The sequence below is a fragment of the Lissotriton helveticus genome, chromosome 1_1 (genome assembly GCF_964261635.1).
Source record: "Lissotriton helveticus chromosome 1_1, aLisHel1.1, whole genome shotgun sequence".
Lineage (NCBI taxonomy): Eukaryota > Metazoa > Chordata > Amphibia > Caudata > Salamandridae > Lissotriton > Lissotriton helveticus.
Genome location: NC_136057.1, coordinates 1,739,833,463 through 1,739,854,520, shown reverse-complemented (window position 1 = coordinate 1,739,854,520; position 21,058 = coordinate 1,739,833,463). Strand labels below are relative to the sequence as shown.

Genomic DNA, 21,058 nt, shown 5'->3' with positions numbered 1-21,058 from the left:
ACTGTCGATCTTTGTCTCCAGGGAGGTGCGGGTGAGCTGCATCGACTCCTCCAGCCTCTCCAACGCCGCCAGCATCGTGTCCAATTTGGAGGCAGTCTGTTCCTGATCGGTCGATTTTGTCGCCGTCTCCATCTTCCCCTTGCCTTGGGTACCTCCAGCGCCAGTCCTCGTCCTAGTACCCCTAGACATGGGCAGTGCAGCTTTTGTAGCAATGCGATTATGTCCAAAGGCTTCCCCGAGTTCCAGGGGGTGCAATCCGCCCCGTGCTCAGGGGCACCAGGGCACGCAGGGGGCGCAGGACAATGCCTGTCTCCACAGCCAAGGGGCAGCGATAGGGCTGGGGCAGGGTATGGAGGCGGGTAACTCCCTCAGCACAGCCAGCTCCCTCCGGTATGCTCAAGCATGCGTCCCTGATAGGCAGCAGAAGCGTGGAGCGGCGGGCAGGTGTCTCCGGTCCCAACCAGGCTCCCTCCCTGCTCCAACAGTCGTGGGGGCTCCCAATCCGCCGCGGGCAATCGATTGCGGCAAATGGCCGCCGCACCCAGGCTCCGCAGCTCAGATCGCAGCCCCCCCACTCCTCGGGACATCCGTCACCAACTCCGGGAGTCGCGTCTCAGCCGTAACAGGGCGGGTAGGTGTGGGGCTCGAAGCATCGCTCCGCTTCCCGGGGGGGCGCCGCTCACAGGCTGCAAGCTACAGGCCAGCACTGCAGCCGAGCCGGGGACTCAAGGCCCAGATCACGCCCCTCTCTCCGGGGGGGGGGGTGGCGGGGGGGAGCGTCCACCGCCAGGGGGTCAGGAGGCGCACTCACCTCGAAACAGAGTGAGCAGCACCCAGGCGTTGAGTCCACAAAGTGCACCGCAGGTTCACCCCAGGAGCTTCCAGTTAGAGGGCCTCAGCGACTAGGCCGCACGTCCGCGGTCCGTCCCCGGCCTTGCGTAGATGCGAGCGCCGGCCGGGGAAACCAGTGGGTGAGGCAGTCAGCTTACGCCGCAGCCGGAGCAGCCAGCAGACAGTTCCGCGGCCTCAGCGTCGGTAGGGATATACAGCCGGCTGCCCCCACACAGCTCCGCTATGGGTTTGGGCCGATTCCGGAGAAATGGGACGGAGAATTTGCCTGTACAGGGGGAGCTCAGCACGGAGCTCTACTCAGGCACGTCCTCCGCCATCGCGTGCATGGCCACGCCCCCCCCAGAACCGAAGTTAAACTAATATTCACAAAAAACACTACTCCAGATTAGCGTGATTAGATGATATCTAAAGATACTCCTGCCACTCGTACCCAGAGGCTGCCGGACAAATACAGCAGCCATCTTGGGGCAGGAATGCTGGGTGGCGGTCTAGTTGTTGGAATTGCGCACTGCTACAGATATAAAAGCAGCAAGTAATGCGCAGGAACCAGTCTAAAGATACTGCTGAGGCGGAAAGCCGGGAGCTTTGTATTGTATTGAAAAACCGTACTCTGTATTTTTTAAAAATTATAATTTAGCAATTTGCGTACTTTTTAAAATCACGTCTCTCGCCGCAATCACCCCTCAGCCGATTAGGCGCTGAGCTTGCCACTCATACCCGGAGGCTGCCGGACAAACACAGCGGCCATCTTGGGGCAGGAACGCTGGGTGGCGGTCTAGTTGTTTGAATTGCGCTCTGCTACAGATATAAAAACATACGGGCATGCCTTCGCCCAGCGGACGCGAGCAGTGGGTGCGCCAAAGGAAAGCCCGTAAGTGCCCGCACGAGCCCAGAGGCCCAGACCCCTGCCCGAAATAAGGTAACCTTTCTTCCTCCCCCAAGGCTAACATACACTTCGGATAATCTATTTTCTATTAGAAATACCCAGCACCTCATTCAAAACCCTATGACTAGGTGTTTAAACGTATTCCCCGATTCCATGGAGGGCCCAGCTGCCTGTAGACACTGCTCCTTCCAAAAAAATTTAAATCTATCTTCCGTCTCGCTTGCTAGACTCCAAAGATATTTCTCCTCGGGGGAGACCACATTCATTTTATGTAATGTGCGCTCCCTGGCTAAACACCCCTATGAAATTTGGGACATGATCACCTCGCATTCACCTGAGATCTGTTTTTTCACGGAAACTTGGTTGAATCCTGGGAACCACCCTACTATAAATACTGCCATTCCAGAAAATTACAAATTCATTCACCTCGACTGTACTGGGAAACTTGGCGGTGGAATCGCGATCGCCTTTAAAAACCACCTTAACGTATCCTGGGTCTCTTCCATAACACATGTGAACCTAGAAACAGGCATTTTCAAGGTCGTTCAATCCCCTACAGAAAGTTGGCTGGGAGCATTAGTCTAGCCCCCCGCCCCCCCCGGGCTCAAAAATGGACTTCGTGGACACACTAATTGATTATATAGCCATTCATGTACTCGCTTCAAAGAATTTCTTGATGTTGGGGAACTTTAAACTCCACTGTGAGGCAACACAAATAAAGAGGTCACAAATGTTCTAAATAACCTAGAACAGCTTGGACTCACGCAAAGAATTATAGGCACCACACATCAGGCAGGCCATACTCTGGACCTCATTCTCTCAAACATGGAACAGCTAAAAATGCGATGATCCACCTTGGCCTCTCACCTGGTCTGACCATTATATGGTCAAGTTTGAAATTACCCCCCTGCAACTTCCAAAAAAAAAAAAAAAGATAAAAAAAAGACAAGAATATCATAGACCCTGGCACAAGCTCTCCCCTCACACCTTCAATGCCATATTCCAGACCGAGTTACTGACGCAACCTCAAGATCTAGAGGTGTCTGATATGCTGTCATTTTTTAATAAAACTCTTGCAAATGCCTTTGACAAAACCATTCCGCAAGCAAAAATCTTAGGCCATCCCCTAATCGAGCCTCTGCCCCTTGGTACTCACTTGAGCTAAGACAGGAAAAAACTTCCTGTAAGCAACTAGAAAGATCCTGGCGAGCATCAAAGTGCATCCAAAGCAGGCAAACTTTCAATTTAGCCCTAACCAACTACCATCGTAGTCTAAAAACAGCCAGGCGCCAGTATATCTTGAACCAAATTGAGAATGCCAATAACACCGTAAAAACCCTTTTTACTATTGTCAGAGATTTCGTATCGCCTGAAGTCTGCAAACAATCTCTGGTAGAATCCCAGGAACTCTGATTCCTTATCCACTTTCTTCCCGGAAAAAATTTCAACAATCTACTCGAATTTTCCTCAGTCCAACAATTTTGCTACCTCTGTACTGTCCACCCCCAAAGCCCCCATTATCAGATGATCCTGTCACCTGGACAATATCGCCCCAGCGACACCGGAAGAAGTTACTCTAGCATTAAATACGGAAAAATCAGGTTCCCCTGCTGATCTATGCCCCCCTAAAATCATGACACTATTATCTCAATGTTGTGCCTCCGGCATTCAAACATTTTTTAACCTCTCCATCCAATCAGGAGCATTTGTAAGACCTATCTTAAAAAAGCCTTCAGCCGACCTGCAGGAGCTTAGTAATTATCGTCCCATTTCATTGCTCCCTCTGCTAGCTAAGATACTTGAAAGTATCATTAACAAACAACTAAGTAGCTATTTGGAGGCAAATGACATCTTAGCCCCTTCGCAGTCCGGGTTTTGCTCGGGTTTTAGTACAGAAAATGCCCTCTTGGCTGCCACTGACTCCTTGAGACTGACCATGGATGCGGGGGGCTCGGCTATCCTGATCCTTCTTGACCTCTCCGCGGCTTTTGATACCGTGTCCCATTCTCGGCTCGCGGAGAGGTTAAGAGCCTACGGGATCCAAGGCCTAGCCTTAAAATGGCTAATAAACTTTCTAACAGAGCCCAAACAGTCATCCTTGGCCCTTACATCTCTGAGAAAACTGCCTTGGACAAAGGTGTCCCTCAAGGCTCCTGCCTCAGCCCTACCTTTTTTAATATTTATTTAGCCCCTCTAGCTGAGGTAGTAGAAGACTTGAGTTTTTAAACAGTCTCCTATGCGGATGATACCCAGTTGTTGTTCACCTTTGGCCCGAACCTGGAAGCAGATAGGCTCCGCTTTACCAAAGGAATGCTTGCAATATCAAAGTGGAGCTCTGATAACTTTCTCCAACTAAACCCTGGTAAAACGGAGGTAATGCTGATGGGTAAAGCCGCAAACATCTGGAATAACGAATGGTGGCCATCACAACTGGGTTCCCCCCCTATCCCAAAGCAGCATGTAAAGAATCTGGGAATAATGCTAGATCACTCACTTACCATGCGAGATCACATAGCAGCTACTGCTGGAGCCTGTTATCATAACCTCCGCCTTCTTAGGAAAATCTTTCCATATATCCCCATAGACCACCGAAGAACATTGATTCAAGCAATGGTGACAAGTCGCTTGGATTATGGAAACGCCCTGCTTGCGGAGGTGGGGACCTCTCTTTTAAATAAGCTCCAAGTCATCCAAAACACCGCGGCAAGAAGGATTCTTAACATGCCGGCTGGTTCACCGTCCTTGCCTCTGTTAAACTCTTTACATTGGCCACCAATAAAAAACGCTCCTTTTTCAAAATCTGTTGTCTTTCGTTTAAAGCGTTAAACGGACAAGGCCCAAAGTATCTACAAAAGAAGCTAAAAAGATACACTCCGGGTTGCCTGCTAAGATAGACTACGGCTGGGCTGCTCCAGATTCCACGTATCTGACTTAAGCGTGCAGGAGGAATGGCCTTTTCTTTCTTGGCCCCGAAATATTGGAACAGTCTCCCTAAATCTCTTAGGGAACTTTCATTGTACTCTTCTTTCAGAAAGCATCTAAAAGCATTCTTGTTCTAAATGCCTAGCAAGCTTCCTGAATATGCCCATCATGCTGTATCTTAAGACAGCGCAAGATGCCCCAGGGTGATTTGAGCGCTATATAAGAGCAGCTAACATAACATAACATGAATCATTGTATTGCTGGGGTGAAAAAAGTGGTTCATCTGAGGACGTTCCTGTTGCTGTCCAAGCAGCAAGGCTCTGAAACTCATGGTCTATTAAACTAAGAAACATACAGGAACATCTTACCATTGACAACCTACGTACAGTTCATGACATGACGTCTCCCAAGGACAAGACATGTATGCGGAGGAGACCACTCTAGACATCGCACCGTATCCATGCATACTGCCTCCTTAAGGTTATAGAACAGCCACCAACAATCGACCATGAACCTATAATGTTAATAACAGGGGCGGTGGGTGACATTTGAAAGTGGGGGGCGCAAAGTGATTTGCATACAGCACCGTAGCGAGCGAGCGCAGCGAGCGAGACAGAAACCCAAAAGAGGGGTTTGGGGGTGGTTACCCCCCCAAAAAAAATTGAAGAAAAATCGTGCATTTTCAAGCACATTTGAGAAAGCAGGAAGGTTAATAAAGCAATTGTGAAAGTTCAGTTATTACATTAATAGATGGCATAACATAGGTAGCTGCTTATTCCGTATAACCACAGAGCTTCATACATTCCGTCCTATTATGCTCTGGTGCTGAATTCAGCATCCCACACACAACTGACTGATCAGTAGACAATTGCTCAACCACCCAAAATATAAACTGCAAAGAGTCGGTGGAAACTCAACTGCAATACTGTAATGGTCCTTTAATCCAACAGGTACAGTCACTAAGGACAACACAGAACACATCTATAGGTCCATAGACCCATCAAAAAACAAAAATGTAAATTGTAAATTGATACTTGTATAGCACACTACTCACCCGCAAGGGTCTCAAGGCGCTTGTACGAATACCGCTGTGGAACCCATCCTGGCTTTCCCTGTGAGGTGTCCACTCCTGGGCACCCCCAAGGTGGAGGCCAGGCCTCCTTACCGTTGTGAGGGCCGTTGTGGAGATTAAGCAAGCTATTGCCCAGAGTTGCAGAGTGGGACTCCATGATTGGAATAGGCACCAAGGCGAGAATTATCAGGTCCGTGGAATTTTGAGCCCAGGTCCAGGCCAGACCTCTGCATCAGGGTCTGCCGTTCTAATCATTGAGCCACACTTCTGAGGACCTCAGTAAGAAAAGGTAAATTGAGTGTGAAAAGAAAGGGAGAAGCACTACCTCATTGCGTAATTAGTCAAAAACCAACTAAACCAATGGAAACATTTTCTCCCTACCACCAAAGTTGCCAAAAAGTTGACCAAGACGGCATGTTCAATTTTGTCCAATGCTGCCAAGAGATCCAATGACGTGAGAGCACTGACACTACTGCCATCAAAAACAGTGATATAACTCATCCACGAGAGCAAGGAAAATCCATTTGATAGATTGAGTATCAAAGAATGAATGACAGTAGAAGAAAGAAATAAAGGGAACAGGGTAGGCATGGTGAAACATTGTAGGCGGCCATGTCAGACTGCTCACCACAAATATGTGAATCGCCTATACACTCTACAACTTTTTTCCCCGTTTGCCTCCAATATTTACAGAGTGTAATTCCTTCCAGGTAAGAGGTGCTAGGTCACTCAGCAAGTCTTAAATAACTGTTCCAGCCACCTAAGGAGACGAGGGGCAGATGCCCTGAACACAGTTTGCACCATTGTTGGTAAAGACAGTTTACCCCTATTTTAGGATTGTATTTCCATCCCACATTCTCATACCTGCCAACTGGTTCAATGCCATCTAGTGCACACCGAACATAACTTTGTATTCTGCTAATTGCAGGTATTATTTCTCCAGACATTAATGTCCTAGCAGAGCAATTGTATTGACCCCAAAAAATCAAAAGTGACTAAAAATGTTGTGTGTGACTTTGGACCACTTTCCAGCTATGACTAAACTCAGCAAGGAGGCATGCCTTAGTCACATCCAAATACCAGCCCATAATCTGATGCTGCCAGGGGATCCTGCCCCTTTCCTTTTCCTTCCATCCAAATGTAACAGCTGGGACGGAAATTCCCTTTCCAGCCAAATGCACATCTTTAAAAATGATATCCAAAGTTTTATGGAACTAGTGAGTCATTAGAAGCCGATGAAAGCCCACAGCAACTCCCTAGAGAGCTGGCCATGAAGAGAATAAACTCTTCTTGTTGAAAGCAGAATCTTTTTTAAATACTCTGGAAAATTAAAATTAAAAAAGATAACATTCACTTCTCAGGGATACTAGTTTCGCCCTAGAACATGCACACAAATTCTACAACATAAAAAAACCTGAACAAACTGGGGAGGAAGGTGGGACGGGGTGTAGAAGATTATGGTAGTTATAAATAGTTGAGCTTTTTTATTAGATATATAAAAGCGATAGAAAACGGAGCAAGGCTTTCTTATGTTTTCTAATGTGACTGTTACATTTTCATTTACTGCTTGTGAGATCTGTGTCAGAGAAAGTGAGAGAAATTAATAGGCCGAATTGAGGGGAAAGTTTTCTCCTCTACGTGTGGACTATAGTGGCACTCTCTGGCGAAGCACTGGCATTGGAGTGAGGGGCAATGTGAAGCTGTTTTTAGAAAGAAGGTCAGGTCATTGAAGGTGGTGGGTTACTGGCGCTAAAGAAATTCCCACAGTTTCAGGTTTTGATTTTGAGGGTCTCAGCAGGGCTGGCTCCCAGAAGTAGTGAAAGGGTAGAAAGGGTGGAGCGAGGCCAGCTCGGAGCACTGGAAGGCGTGGATGCTCAAGGGGCATTGCCTGGCATAGGAGGACTTGACAATGTAAATTCAAGCTGTCAGCAGCCGCCGCTGCGACACCCGCCAGCCCCCGGTGTCGAGGAGCACACAGAGAAGCTTCCTTTTACGTTGTTTTTAGAGCAGATGATGGTGCATGGCAATGCAGGTGTGACTGGTCGAAGTAGCGTCTGGCAGCATCAGTGCCACACAGAGGGCGACAAACTGAAGCGTGCTCTTTGTAGGATATGGTGCCTCTGCAGTACAGGAGCCAGGGCAGGTGGCCGATTCCGGCCTGCACTTCAGTGCATGCGTCAGCCCTGAAGTGGGAGGCATGGGCAGTCTGGCCTTAGCAGCTGCAGCATTAGAGGTGCCCGCGATGGAGGGCGGAGGGAGAATGCTGTGACCTGTGCAGCCGCTGCAGCAATGTGTTCACCGGAGTGTGGTGCAGCTGCTGCAGGGCAAGTGCTGCCCCGATAAAGGGGGGGGGGTATGGAAGGGTCTGGTCATTGCAGCCATATTAATGCAGGTGTCCATACACGTGCCATTCCTGCAGGAGGCCGCCATGGATAGTGGGATGACCTTTACAACCGCTGCAGTAAAGCTTGCTGCATTAAAGGGCTGATGAAGTGTAGTGTGGCCAGTCAGCCGCTGCAGTACACGTGCCAGCATCTGAGGGGGTGTCAGGGTGTAGTGTGGCCCTTCAGCCGCTGCAGTGCATGTGACAGTAGCAGTCGGGGTGTAGTGTGGCCCTCCAGCCGCCACGTGCCAGCACCAGACGGGGTGTCATTCCGCATATATATTGCAGCAGTACAACACAAGAAGCTCTTGTGATAAATCGCCTTCCCAAATGTCATGCCACTTACTCGGTTATACTAAAATAGCTTGAACGGCAAAGCTTTTAAGGTCACAATTACAAAGGGGTCAGGATGGGACAGGGGCCTCTGTGCAGCAAATCAGGAGGGTTGTAAAAAGTACTACATCCACACTCAGAGTATTTAACTCCTTCACACACCGTGCTATGCTGTACCAAGGGTAAAAAAGCAAATGCTGAAGCATGTTTTAGCACAGGAGCACCTGGGCCTGCAAACCCTACAGTGCAGAGTTCAGTTTTAACAGAGCAAAAAAGTCTTATTTAAAAGTCCATATGATAAACCCACCTACTTAAAATGTCGTGGCGCATGGAAATAAGGCAGAGATTAACATCACCTTAACACTGGTATAAACGCCACTGCACATCAATACAGACTACTAATGATAAACATGATCGCCGACGTCTTATTCCACATATTCCTGAGAAAAGTCCTGAATCAGGCAAAACTGCATTTTCTGACCGTGGAAACATAGCTACTGTATTAGGAATATTGCCTCCGATTTAGGATAAAAATCTAAAGGCGTGTCTAAGGAGCAACTCTGGCTTGTCCTAAGTTTGCCCCAAAACAAACAGTTGCTACATCGGAGTGGTGTAATCTTCACCTAGAAATAGAAGTAACAACTGGAAGCAGGTGCCCAGATGTCAATTCAATCAAACCCTCATATGCCCTCACATGGCACAGGATCAGTGCCTGCGCAAAGCCCACCAGATATTTTCGATAGCTCCGCAAACATACTAGACATCACTGGATACACATCTCGATCCGGACATTGATCATTGAAGTATAGCAAGAAGTAAAACGATGTAAAGGATCTATTCATATATGTGTACATTTAAAAAGCATATTTCGGGGGAGGCTATTAGCCCTATTTTTAAAGAGGTTCACAGTAGCAGTTATCTTTTTATAAAAAATTACATTTGGTTAAAAATTGTCCTTCACATGAGCAGAGCAGGCACAACACAGGACCATAAGTAAGGAGGGGGAACTGGTGGCCAGTCATTAAAGGATGCCTGGGTGTATGAAATTTCAGGTTATCCCCTTAACACATGCGAAGTTCATGTAGTCCCAGATTTATATTTGCAGTTTTGTCCTCAGCATAAAGCAACACAATGAGAGAAAACTATACTACAACTTGTTGACGCCAGACACGTGGAGATGTAATCAAACGTTCCCTCCATGCACAGAACACAACTACAGTGTATTGCTTAAAAAAACGGTAATGCGAAAGCGTGGACTTGTTTCTCACTGGACGTACTGAGAGGATGAGTTAAGCTGGCGACCCATAGCTCAGCATGCTTATCTAAATATAGAGAATCCACTCACTGGCGCGCACTCACCTCTCCTCTCCCTCCCCAAGCTCCGTTATACACCCCATGGTTTTCCTCAGCCAGGAATACTCGCATTCGTTAGCTCTCGTATGCACAATGGCAAGTAGAGACTAGAGAGGTCAGCCGCGCACCGCAAAATGGCCAATCACTGCATGACTACATGAAGTCACACACAGTGATTGGCCATTATGCAGTGTGTGTGCACCACCCACGAGCGGCATCCAATAATGGATTGCCCTGCGGTGACCGGCCAATCCTGGCGCTGCAAGCAGCGCCAGGATTGGCTAGGGGGGCTCATGAATGCTCGCCATGTGTCGCCTTTGTAAAGCCGGGGGCTGCGGCCAGCTTAAACAAGCACCCCCCTATGGGGGAACACTGATGCGCATGCAAGTTTCTGCCCCAAGCATCACTTGCGCGCTAGATACCTTGGCTGGCTGTCTGCTGCTGCAGCGGAGTGCGTCACGTAGTCGTGGACTGTCACTCAAGCTGCGCAGCAGACCAGACCAGCCCCCCCTGCACTCCCCACTCCTGGATAACTTGGGTGCTTCCTGGATTCCCGGCGGCGCTCGCTCGAACTTTTTAAACAACAGTCACCAGTTTGTTTTATTGCAGCAGCGCGTCCATGGGGCTTGTGGGGCTACGCCCCTACGCCCCAATGGACGCACCGCGGCTGGTTAATAACCCACCCACATTAGATCCTAACATCAGTGCCTTCTCCAAATCATTACTGTGCACCCTCAATGGCAGGATGTTCGTGAGTGTGTTGCAAGGAGGACTTCCACGTGTTGTGGACAACTCTTCTCCTCTGAAACCATCTCGAGAGGAAAGCAACCCAGAAGCTTCCAACCTTCAGAAGGACTGCCAGGGAGTGATCTGGGTTAATCAGGATCTAGGTAGGGTAAAACCACATGGGCAAGAAGGCAGAGATCCAGGCAACATGGGAAGTTAGACTGTTTGGGTACTGACTGGACAGAGGGACTTTTCTAGGCTACCTCCCATATCTTGTAGACTAGGCCCAGGCACAAAACCGGATAGGCATGAAGAACAAATTGAATCTACTATAAGTCTTTGATATGAACCATAGTACTCATCAACAGCTGTAGCGGGCACCAGAAAAGGGCCAATTACCTTATTTTGCATGTGCTCTTTCAAAGCAAGCAACTCACGCATTTCTGGTTCATCGTGGTGAAAAAGGAAGTCATGATATGCCAGACGTATCCACCAGATTACGACGCCGCTTCTGTTGGTCCATCATAGACCATCTACCATCTTCAGAAAGAACAAGAAATCCTTGCAGTACAGATGATGGATCTTCAGGTCAATTTTGTCATTGACCATAAATGGTGTAAGCACAGTGAATGGACGGGCAGCAACAGTGTTAGATCCATCTATCATGAGTGTACAAGAAGCAAGGGAGGGATGCCTAAGGGAAATTCGGACAATGAGGACCGGTCCCGGGCGATAGACACAGTAGGCACAAGTTGCGGCTCCTCCGCTAAGGTGGAGATGTGGCATAAGGGAAGTATTTTTGTCTTTATTACTTTAGACTTACCTGCCTCCCACCCGCCACTCAAGGTCTGTGCCGCCCGCCACTGGTAGGCACACTGGGTACACAAGACAGTCAAGAGAAGTCCTGCACACAAGGGGTTGTAAGGCTGGTTGTACCAGATGCCTGGTGGTAGGACTTTTGGAACCACCACGCATGGATCTTTGAGGGTGGTACAAACAAAAGTCGGACTATCACTAAGTGCATTGGTTCCAACGATGAGCAGTATGAGGGATTGCTACAGCAGCATCACATTTTATGTGTCAAACTACAGGAGCAGCAGGGGCATGGTCAATGTAATTAAGGGTGTGGCTTAAAAACATGCAAGTAAAAAATCTGCGCTTAGCATAGTTCGCCGCCCAACTTGTATTTTGCTGTTTCTGTCATTGCATCCAGATATATGACACAGAAAGTAAGATCATACATACAGCAAGTCAGGACTATTGCCTTTGTCAATGGTTGTTAGCTGCATAAGATAAATAAGCACCAACTATGGCTTGTAAATAACACTGAAAAAGCTTTGACTTAAAGCCTTGGTGACACCATGAGAATGTTGCTGCTCTACTGTAGAATACAATGGTGAAGGTAACTCTTCTAAAAAGGAGCATTTAGCTCTCTGGGCCGGATTAAACATATGGCTGAAAGGGGGATATTTTGAATCCCTGCTAGTTCAATATAGAAGGACACAGCTCTCCAGTTTGCCCTGCCTGGCCCACGCCGTGCTGAGGGCCCCCATGTTTGTTCCGACCAGGCTCTGACTGAAACAATGTAACTTGTTACTTTATTTCTCTTCAGTTCAGTCCCAGGTCAGCGCGGAGGAGCTCAGTGAGGCTGTAGACTGCACCTGCTTTCTCACACTCGCAGCTCTTTACCGAAGAGCTGAGGGGGGCCCCTTCATCTACTGAAGGCTGGGGGCCCCCACGCATCGCGGGGGCTGCGGGGGTGTTTGTCACGCCCCTGGGGTCCAACACAATCAAATCTGCCATTTACCATGAAATAGAATTCCACTTGTGTAAATCCTTTTTAGGTTCTTTTAGGTCTCGGTTAGACAGCACATGCGCTGTCTCGAAGAAGCATGTTTTCAATTTGTGGGCTCAGTCCGCCCATCGGCTTACCATTTCCTCACTCCATTGTCCTTTATCCTCATTTGTCCATGATATTCATGGGTCATACCTCTTCTTGTGTTTATCCCTCCCCAGCGCATGTACCAAGTACTTGTGTCCTTCCACTGCTCGTCTTGCAGGAACTACTTTTTTCTTTATGGTCAAACAGTCCTTGCAAGTGCACGTTTCTTCCACTGCTTCTCTTGTGAGGTATGTTAGATCTCGACTCTAGACAGGGAGCATGTGCTGTCTCAAAAAGAAACCTGTTGTATGTACTTTTGGGGCTTCAGCCCACCCATATGCTTATCATTTGCAGACTTCATAGTTGCTCTCCCCATTTATCCATGGCATGCATTTGTCATGTATTTTACTCTTCACCAAGAGCAGAGACATAAAGGCACATGCATCAAGCTAGGATATTGCGAGTCCTTAATTGCAATTAAGGAATTGCAATTAAGGACTCGCAAAAGCCTATGCATGTAGGAATCGCTATAAAAATAGCGATTCCTACACATTCCTTATTTGTGAGTCGCAAATTGCGATTTACAAATAAGGAATAGTTTCCCATTCATTCCTATGGGCCTCATAGGAATGAATGGGAAATTGCATGCGCAATTTGCGAGTACCAATTGGTACTCACAAATTGCGCATACAATTTCATGGGTGCAAGGGTGTCACAAGGACACCCTGTTGCACCCTTGAAATGTATCTGTGCACACGCATGTCCCAAGGACATGTGTGTGTGTGCAACCTACAACTTTGAAAAATGCACTTTAGTGCATTTTTCAAAGTTTTAGCAAATTACCATGAAGTTCAACTTCATGGTAATTTGCGACCCCTAGTAGCAAAATTGCTACTTCAAAGTGGTTCTTGCATTGCATTTAAGTAATTGCAAAATGCGATTCCTTAAATGCAATCGCAAATTGAGAACTCACAATTAATTGCAAATTCTCAAATTGCGAAGGCCTTGATACATCGCAAAAGCTAATTTTGGAATCGCAAATGGCTTATTTTTGCAAATCGCAGAGTTTGTGATCGCAAAAAGCTTTGATGCATGTGCCTGTAAGTACACAATCCCTCCTCTATCCCTCATATATTACCAATTTAGGGACTTCGTTTACCAGCCCTCCTCCGGAGCACGTGTTTTAATTCACTCTGACCTACTCCCATGACACTGATCCCTGTTCAATAGTTTAGCCAACTGCCGTGCCCCTTCACCCCCTGGCTCGCTTATTGCAACTCATTGCTCGGTTTATACCAGTTGATAGCCCTCAAATTTCTGCATATATGCCAATGCTCGAGACTAAAATGGCTTACTCCACAAAAGAAAAGAAAGACCCTGCCGTGGATAGAGGGGTCCAATATTAGGTTCCCGAGTGTATTTGATACCTATCTAGGACCAGAAAGCAGCGCCAATTTAAACAATTACAACATAGTCTGTTTATTCTCTTTATTTTTTCATTTTTATAGTTTTTGGCTCACACAAAATACAGTTCATAAGAACTTGGTAATATAGGTTATGCAATTTGATCAAACAGGATAACAATTCATAAGTATTTCATACTTCGCTGTGTAGTCCCACACAATACCACACATACCTAGACATTCCTCATTCAAAACGCAATCATACTACCTCATTCATACTTAAAACTCAAGTTAAAAAACCGCATCTTGGTACTTAGTGCCTGAATAGAAGGTCAGGTGAAATTGCACTTAGGCTATAAAGAGATGACATTCACTGTAAAGCCAGATAGAAAAAGGGCTGATCCAACAGATGGTTACGGATCACGGTCTTCAACACATTAGGTTAAAATGGCTTACCAATCTGTTTATCCGATCCTCGCTCTGTGTCTTGTTTTTTCGATGTCTGATGTTGGATTCGTATGCTCTAAGCAGACGCATGACACCTATACAAGTTCTGTGATTGAAAACCCTTTTTACGTAGCACGTTTTTCATTTATATTTGGGCTTGTGTTGGATAATTAAGCCTGATTATATCTCATGATATTTCTAGTCTTTTCTTCCATTATCTTCTATTTATTATTCATCCTTTGACCGTAGTGACAATGGTCTGCTAATGGAGAATTGCGTAATCCCACAATTTTCGTAACAATGTAACATGTTAATCCAATAGTTTTATGAGACACCCCCTGGTATTCGGATGATAGAGGGGTTATGAATAGTGATGATAGCACCACGGGCTACTTTGGATAATTTCCGTTTTAAGGCAAAAGAAGGTCAAAATTATTGAGGTAATGTTTATGGCTGTGGTCCCACTGCACTGAAGTTCAAGGAATGAGGAGGCTGTCTGTTGCCGACTAACACAAAGTGTATGGGTGGGAAATTATGGAACTCACACATTAAGGAAAGATTAGTTTGGTGTTTTAAAATAAATGGCTTACAGTGTGCAGTAAAGTATGGATTCCGTCAGAAAATGTGGCAGAAATAAATAACATGTGTGTCGACTTGCACTCATTTGATGGGTGTCTCCCTCATTTCCCTAATATGTATCCATTTAAAAGCTCCTTGCCTCCACAGACTTCTTTAGGTCACCCTATTCAGAAAACTGCATGTGCTCCAAAAGGTGTTTATCCTCCCTCCCATTCACGTTAATGGAGCAACATCACTCTAAGTGATAGTTGCTTCAGTTTACATACATTTTTCACCGCAACGTGTCCAGGTCAGTAATTGAATGTGGAGGGATGGATCAGCTTCTGCGTCCAAACCAGTGATTTGCTGGTTGAAAATGATGCAGGGTGCACCAGTATCATCTGAGACCCATTTGATTACTTAAGTCTAATTAGAAAAAAATGTCAGGCCTAGGTAGTCTGATTTCTTAGTATCTGTCCATATAATAATATTTAAATTGCAATCGAGTCTTCATCGCAAATGATGCGCTGAGTCCAACTATTTCTGTTTTGGGTACTTGAATTCACACTCCTAGACCACTGAGAATGTGCCCCTTTTTAAGTCTCGGCTCTAGACAGCATGCATGTGCGGTCTCGAAAAAAGACCTGTTGAATGCACTGTCTGGGCTTCAGCCTGCCCATAGGCTTGCCATTTGCAGGCTCCATCGTTGCGCTCTTCATTTGTCCATGGCATGCATTTGTCATCCCTCTTCCTCTGTTTACTCCTCCCTCCCAGACAATCCCTCCACTGTTCCTCATTTTATTATCAATTTTAGACTACTTTTTTCTTCGTTTACCTGCCCTCCTCCCCAGCGCTGAATTTTTAATTCACTCCGAGCGCCATCTGTTTCCTTCCATCCCACATTCCATTGTGGTAACGGATTCTAAATCGATGCTACAGCCCCACTTTACTCTGTCAACAGCACACCTTGGAGCAAAGTAAGTACGTCACTTGTTTTAAGTCATGGGTTTACAAAATTAATTCAGGAGGGCAATGCGAAAAGGAGAATGGGCCGAATGGCCAGAGCTGCCGACTCTGGAGCGGAGCAACCAGGTTCAAATCTGGAGTCCGCACAACATCTTGTGAGTCTGGGCAAATCACATAATCTCCCTGTGTCTACCAAAAATGCATGTGTACTTGTGTAATGTAGTGCTCATGTAAAGCGCTTGAATACCTTCGGGTCGAGTTCGCCTATATAAAACTAAAAAAGTATTATTCCAAGATGAAGAATCATGCTCTCGACATTCATGGTTATGCAAGGTATCAACTTGTGAATATTGAGTTATTTGCTCAGATTCACAGGCTGTTGAGCGGATGCCAGAACTCAAACCTGGTTGCTCCGCCAGTAGCTCTGGCCATAACAACACATTTCTAACACCGCATCTTCAGCCTCCGAGCCAAAGCCCTAAACCTTAGTACAGTTTTACTGTTACACAGGGCTTTAATTGTGCTGGGTCGCCTAGTTCTAAAAAAAAAAAAAAAAAAAAAAAAGCAGGTGTCGAGGCGGGTCCCTATCAAGGCTCTCCATTTTTGCCCTCACCCTGAGGGTAGAAAAAAAAAATTCTTACATAGTCTCATCATTTCAAACTGAAGGATTGTCATATTATATTCAACGAAGTCATAGTTGTTGCTTCCTAAACTCCGCACTGTTACGCTAAATAACTCTAATGGAAGGATGTAGGTTTGTTTTTAAATGTCGCATTTTAATTGGAAACGAGACATTTAAAGGTTCAGGCATTCGTGTTACCATCGTATACAATGCCATAAGACTTCATGTGTTCCTCTAACACATACGTGCTTCGATGTATATTCATTATTTATTTCCCACTTTTTCCCACTTTTATTTATGCTATTTAACAGATTTAATTTTATACATTCATGTCTTTTTCTTTCGGGTGCTGCATCTTTAGTTTCAGTTAATATGCTTCTTTATGTGTACTGATTTTATGGTTTTCTGAGCCCCTTTACCCCAAAAAACTTTGCCTTCACGTGTTACCACCAGAGCCGGAACTTCCGGTCTCTTCTCTCTCTCCGATGTTCGGAATTTGCTTCATGAACCTCCTTCCCTTTTACACGTTCAGGTGGTTTTGTCCCTCCCCCCCTCTTAACAAACGTGCTTGACATACATTGTACACATTTGATTATGTTCTTCCTCATGCCACCTTGAGTTCTTTTCACAGCCGAAGCTTTCTTAATCGGAAAACATTCCTTGCAACTGTATACGTTCTCTGTACAGCCTCAGCCGTACAAATGATAATCGATAGCTTGACACGTATCTACACTACTTATGTTTAATTCTTTTTTGTTGTTGGTTTTTATTTTTTTTACAACATATGTGTGTCCTTTAGGTTCTATGGTTTCAAATAAATTGTCTCTTTATGTACACGTTCAATCAGTTGATTTTCATACCCATTTCATTATAGTTCCCTGGCCAAATGTAGACATGCTGCAAAGCCAAACTACTGTACAACACAGCTAAAATAGATACCAAAGCCAATAGTTTTTCCATAGGCGAGACCTACTGGCTTTGACAATGCTGGTTTAGCATCTGACTACAGGCAGCTATAGATGTCTCTTGGCAGTGCTAAGGAGTTGCATACTGCCAGAGTATATTACAGATGTTTACATGACGTCGCAGGTGCGGTGGCTCCCATTTCATTCTGCGTCACAATTTTAACTGCATGGAATAACGGTACCACTCGGTGCCCATTCAGTGCATTTGTTATAGGCAAACCAGGCCCATTGTCTCTGCCAAGGGCACTTTTCAGTACTGGTTTATGCAAGGAGAACAGCTACCAACAGTATTACGACAGGGTGCGCAATGTGGCACCTAAGGGCTACTTAAAATCGTAAGATCCTCATCCTACTTCATATGAGGAAAAACCTACTACAACCATGCCCTCGCCACAGAGCTTTAACTTGTGTTGTGCACAGATCATGTTCCAACAAAGAAACAAAAAAAAAAAAAAAAAAAAAAAAAAAAAAAAAAATCGAGGACATTCGTTATTTAGAAATATTTAATGAATATATTAAAAAAATACGTTCGTAGCTTTCATTCTACTAAAAAAAATGTACATTGTTTATCACCAGCATATAGAATTGGAGTCCTCATTATTCAGTAGATGACAAAGCAACCGTGCGTCATGAGGTTTCTCTATCACAGATTTAAAAATTCAGCAATAGTCACTGAACAAAGATATCCCCTTAAAAAAACAGAGACAGACAGACGGAACTATAGCAGAACTGGGAAATGACAAGACAGGCAGTTTCCAGTGAGCAGTGGATAGGGATGAGGCAGACGAAGCGAGGTCATCCTGTCAGGACACAGCCGCTTCATCGGCCATATCTCCTATTTCCAGTTGGTTGGGTTTGAAGTAGTTGCTATGGTGTGAGGATACAAACGGTTCGCATAAAATTACTCTGATATAAAACTATCAGGAAAGAAAAATAAAACCCAACATTCTTCCCCGATACACATGCTAATGTTAGCGGAAGACACTTGTCAGTTTTGCCCCGGCAACGCTACAATCAGCCAAGCCTCAAAGTACAAAGTGATGCTCTGATCTCCGCCACCAGCTAGAGGCATGAACTGGCACTGCCATTCATGGGCACCGCCTTCGAAATGGAGGTAGGCTCGTTCATCTCAGTGTGCTGGAGCCTGTTTGGGCGGTAATAGAGCTCCTGGAAAGAAGAATTCGAGCCACTGCCTTCACTTTGAAGAACATCAAGGGCTGATGAAGATGCTACAGAAGGGTCGATTAACGGTGCCATAGGGATGACTGTTTGAGAGTCTGTGGGCACAACGACATCAGTCAGAAGAGTGTCAGAGGATCCCATGGTGAACATCGCCAGGTGGTCGTGGTCCAGATGGTCACTGTGTGACATAGGGTCATCGGAGGCAAAATATCCTCCATTTATTTGTCCATAGTGGGCGGCCATCTTAGGAGTGATAGGCACAGAGCCGCTCTTTGACATTTCAGTGCAATTGGCTGGAGGGAGAACTTCATTCTGTGATTTGTGCTCACCTGTGAGTTTTCCAGAGTCCTGCACCTCTTCGTCGGTCTCCTCCTCTAGAACTAACTGGACCGAGACCCTGTTGGAACTGTGGTTGCCGTCATTTGGTAGACTTTTCTGGTGAGGGTTTTCAGAGTCAGTGGTATTTTGTTCTTTGTTGAGGCAGCTGGACATGGACCCATCAGACATGGAGTGGTTTCTATTCTGGAGAAGATGCATAGTGGAGTGAGGGAGAGCAGCGAAAGCAGATTGTGACCGCCCGGTCCTCAGCAGGCGGTTGAAGAGGTGTATCGCAGCCTGTGGGCTGTCTTCTGAGTGCTCCTCAATGTCTTCCAGGGAGTGAAACCGCATGTCTTCCTTAGCCAACCTGAGAAAAAGATACCAGTTCGACAATCAAGAATTTGCCAATAGGGGGACATCACATGCTCTTCACTCATTGCTATTCAACCCGGGAAAAGGGGATTGCATGAACCTGGTCTTCGGTTTAGTTTGAGCATCCTAACCATGCAGCTTAGGTTATAGGCACTACACGGCGAGGGTGCCTATAGGCACACTAAGCCAACGCTTGTTCTAGCTTAAACGGCTATCTGTGCCTTCAAGGCACTCAACAGGAGGGCGAAGTGGGAATTGCTTTTAAACTGTCATCCATTCCACGTTATATTTTTAAAGGGGGTGAAATTACAATTTAAAATTTGTTTTTAAGAGGTGGCTCTTTCAGAACTAGCAACAATGGTCCTTTAGCACAACACCTAACAGGAGGGCTCAAGCATAACAATGCAAGATTCTGTTTGCATGAGACCATCATGCAGGGTTTAGAAACACTTACTTGCTGTAGTGAAATTTGTCACTAGACTCGACAATGTTGCCATCAAAGTGCTTGGCTCAAGGGGGTTGGGAGTGAAACTAGAAAGTGTATCCTCACCAATTATGCCTTTTAGCACTTTTACGTGCAGAAACACATCATATTCGCTAAGTGGATATCAATGGGACCGAGCTCCTGACCAACTAAGGTACTTAAAGAGCCTAAGTGTTCTTTTGATCTTGATGATCAGTGGGGCAGGAGAGAGAAGGACAGTGGGCATTTAGATGAACAAAACCAGGTCGAACTTGTCGTAGCGGGCACCGGGCGTTTCCCAGGAAGACTGGAAGGGTGAGAACCGATTTTGCCACGGTGGGGGCTAGTTGTGTTACTGGGGCCGGTTTTTCAGCAGTGCTGCAATATCATCTCCCAGTAACAAAAGCAGCACAGCCAATATTTAAACAATCCTTGACAAATCCACTAGTTTTGGGTATTGTATAGTGGAACGGATTTTCCAAGGGCCAATAATGCACAGTTAATGATCATCAGATTACACCATACGTCTACATAGAAACTACAAACTTTATAAGCCATTAAAACAACAATTTTCCATTTGATGGTGGTTGATGTGTCAATAAGAACTGTTCTTCACGCAAATATGGGGACATTGCATGTTGACATCAGTGCATGACATTTCTGTTAATCGATTTAATTATCTCGAAATAAATAAAGTTTGGTTATAAAAAACGATTTGCCTCAGAAGCAAGACTTTACGTTTGGGAAATATTAGCACAAAACACTTAAAGACTATTTTAGGGCTAATAAAACATCTTCAAAATGTTGCAGAATGTCAGTGCTTCACACGACCACCCTGGGACACAAATTCTAGGGTCAGACCATTCTGGAAACTTGAAACACAAAGACATGGCAGTTTTAGGCTCTAAAAAGTGTAGCAATCTTAATCAATTTTCATGGTTTTTAACCAGGCAATAGACTTGTGCGCACTAATGAAAGCATCAATGATGCAGAGGCAATATGACCCTAACACACAAACACACACACCACCATACTTACGTCATGTCAAATGTCGAACCCTGGAAGAATTCCTGGTGCCGCTGGAATAGAGTAGCCGCTGTGTATGGAGGTCTGGGATTGGAATCGTTCCAATAGCGGTCCTTTTCCAATGTGGGCAGATCTTCATACATCTCATCCACCGCCATCATGGAGACCTGCAGGACATGGCAGGTGGTGAGATACAGGGTATGCAATGTCAATTCTGCTACACTAGCCCAATAATGTTCTGTTAAAAGAAAGCTCTCGCTTATTGAGAGTCAACCAGGTCGTCCACATCAGTTCTCCAATCCCCCAGTGGTGAAAAACCACTTACAG

General features: G+C 45.7%; 1 protein-coding gene across 8 annotated transcripts in view; it reads right to left on the bottom strand.

The window, feature by feature from the left end:
* The window catches only part of BEST2 (bestrophin 2), a 140,951-nt gene that overhangs the window by 19,552 nt on the left and 100,341 nt on the right, over nt 1–21,058 (bottom strand). For 5 of the 8 annotated variants that reach the window (XM_078689217.1, XM_078689218.1, XM_078689222.1 and 2 more), the window contains exons 9-10: nt 20,744–20,898; nt 17,856–19,237 (exon numbers count right to left, since the gene is read on the bottom strand). In XM_078689217.1, the coding sequence (XP_078545343.1) occupies nt 18,433–19,237; nt 20,744–20,898 (960 nt within the window). In that variant the 3' untranslated portion in view covers nt 17,856–18,432. Of the gene's footprint in view, nt 1–17,855; nt 19,238–20,743; nt 20,899–21,058 lie in introns of those variants that run through there. The other 3 variants (XM_078689223.1, XM_078689224.1, XM_078689225.1) reach the window with 2 other exon arrangements.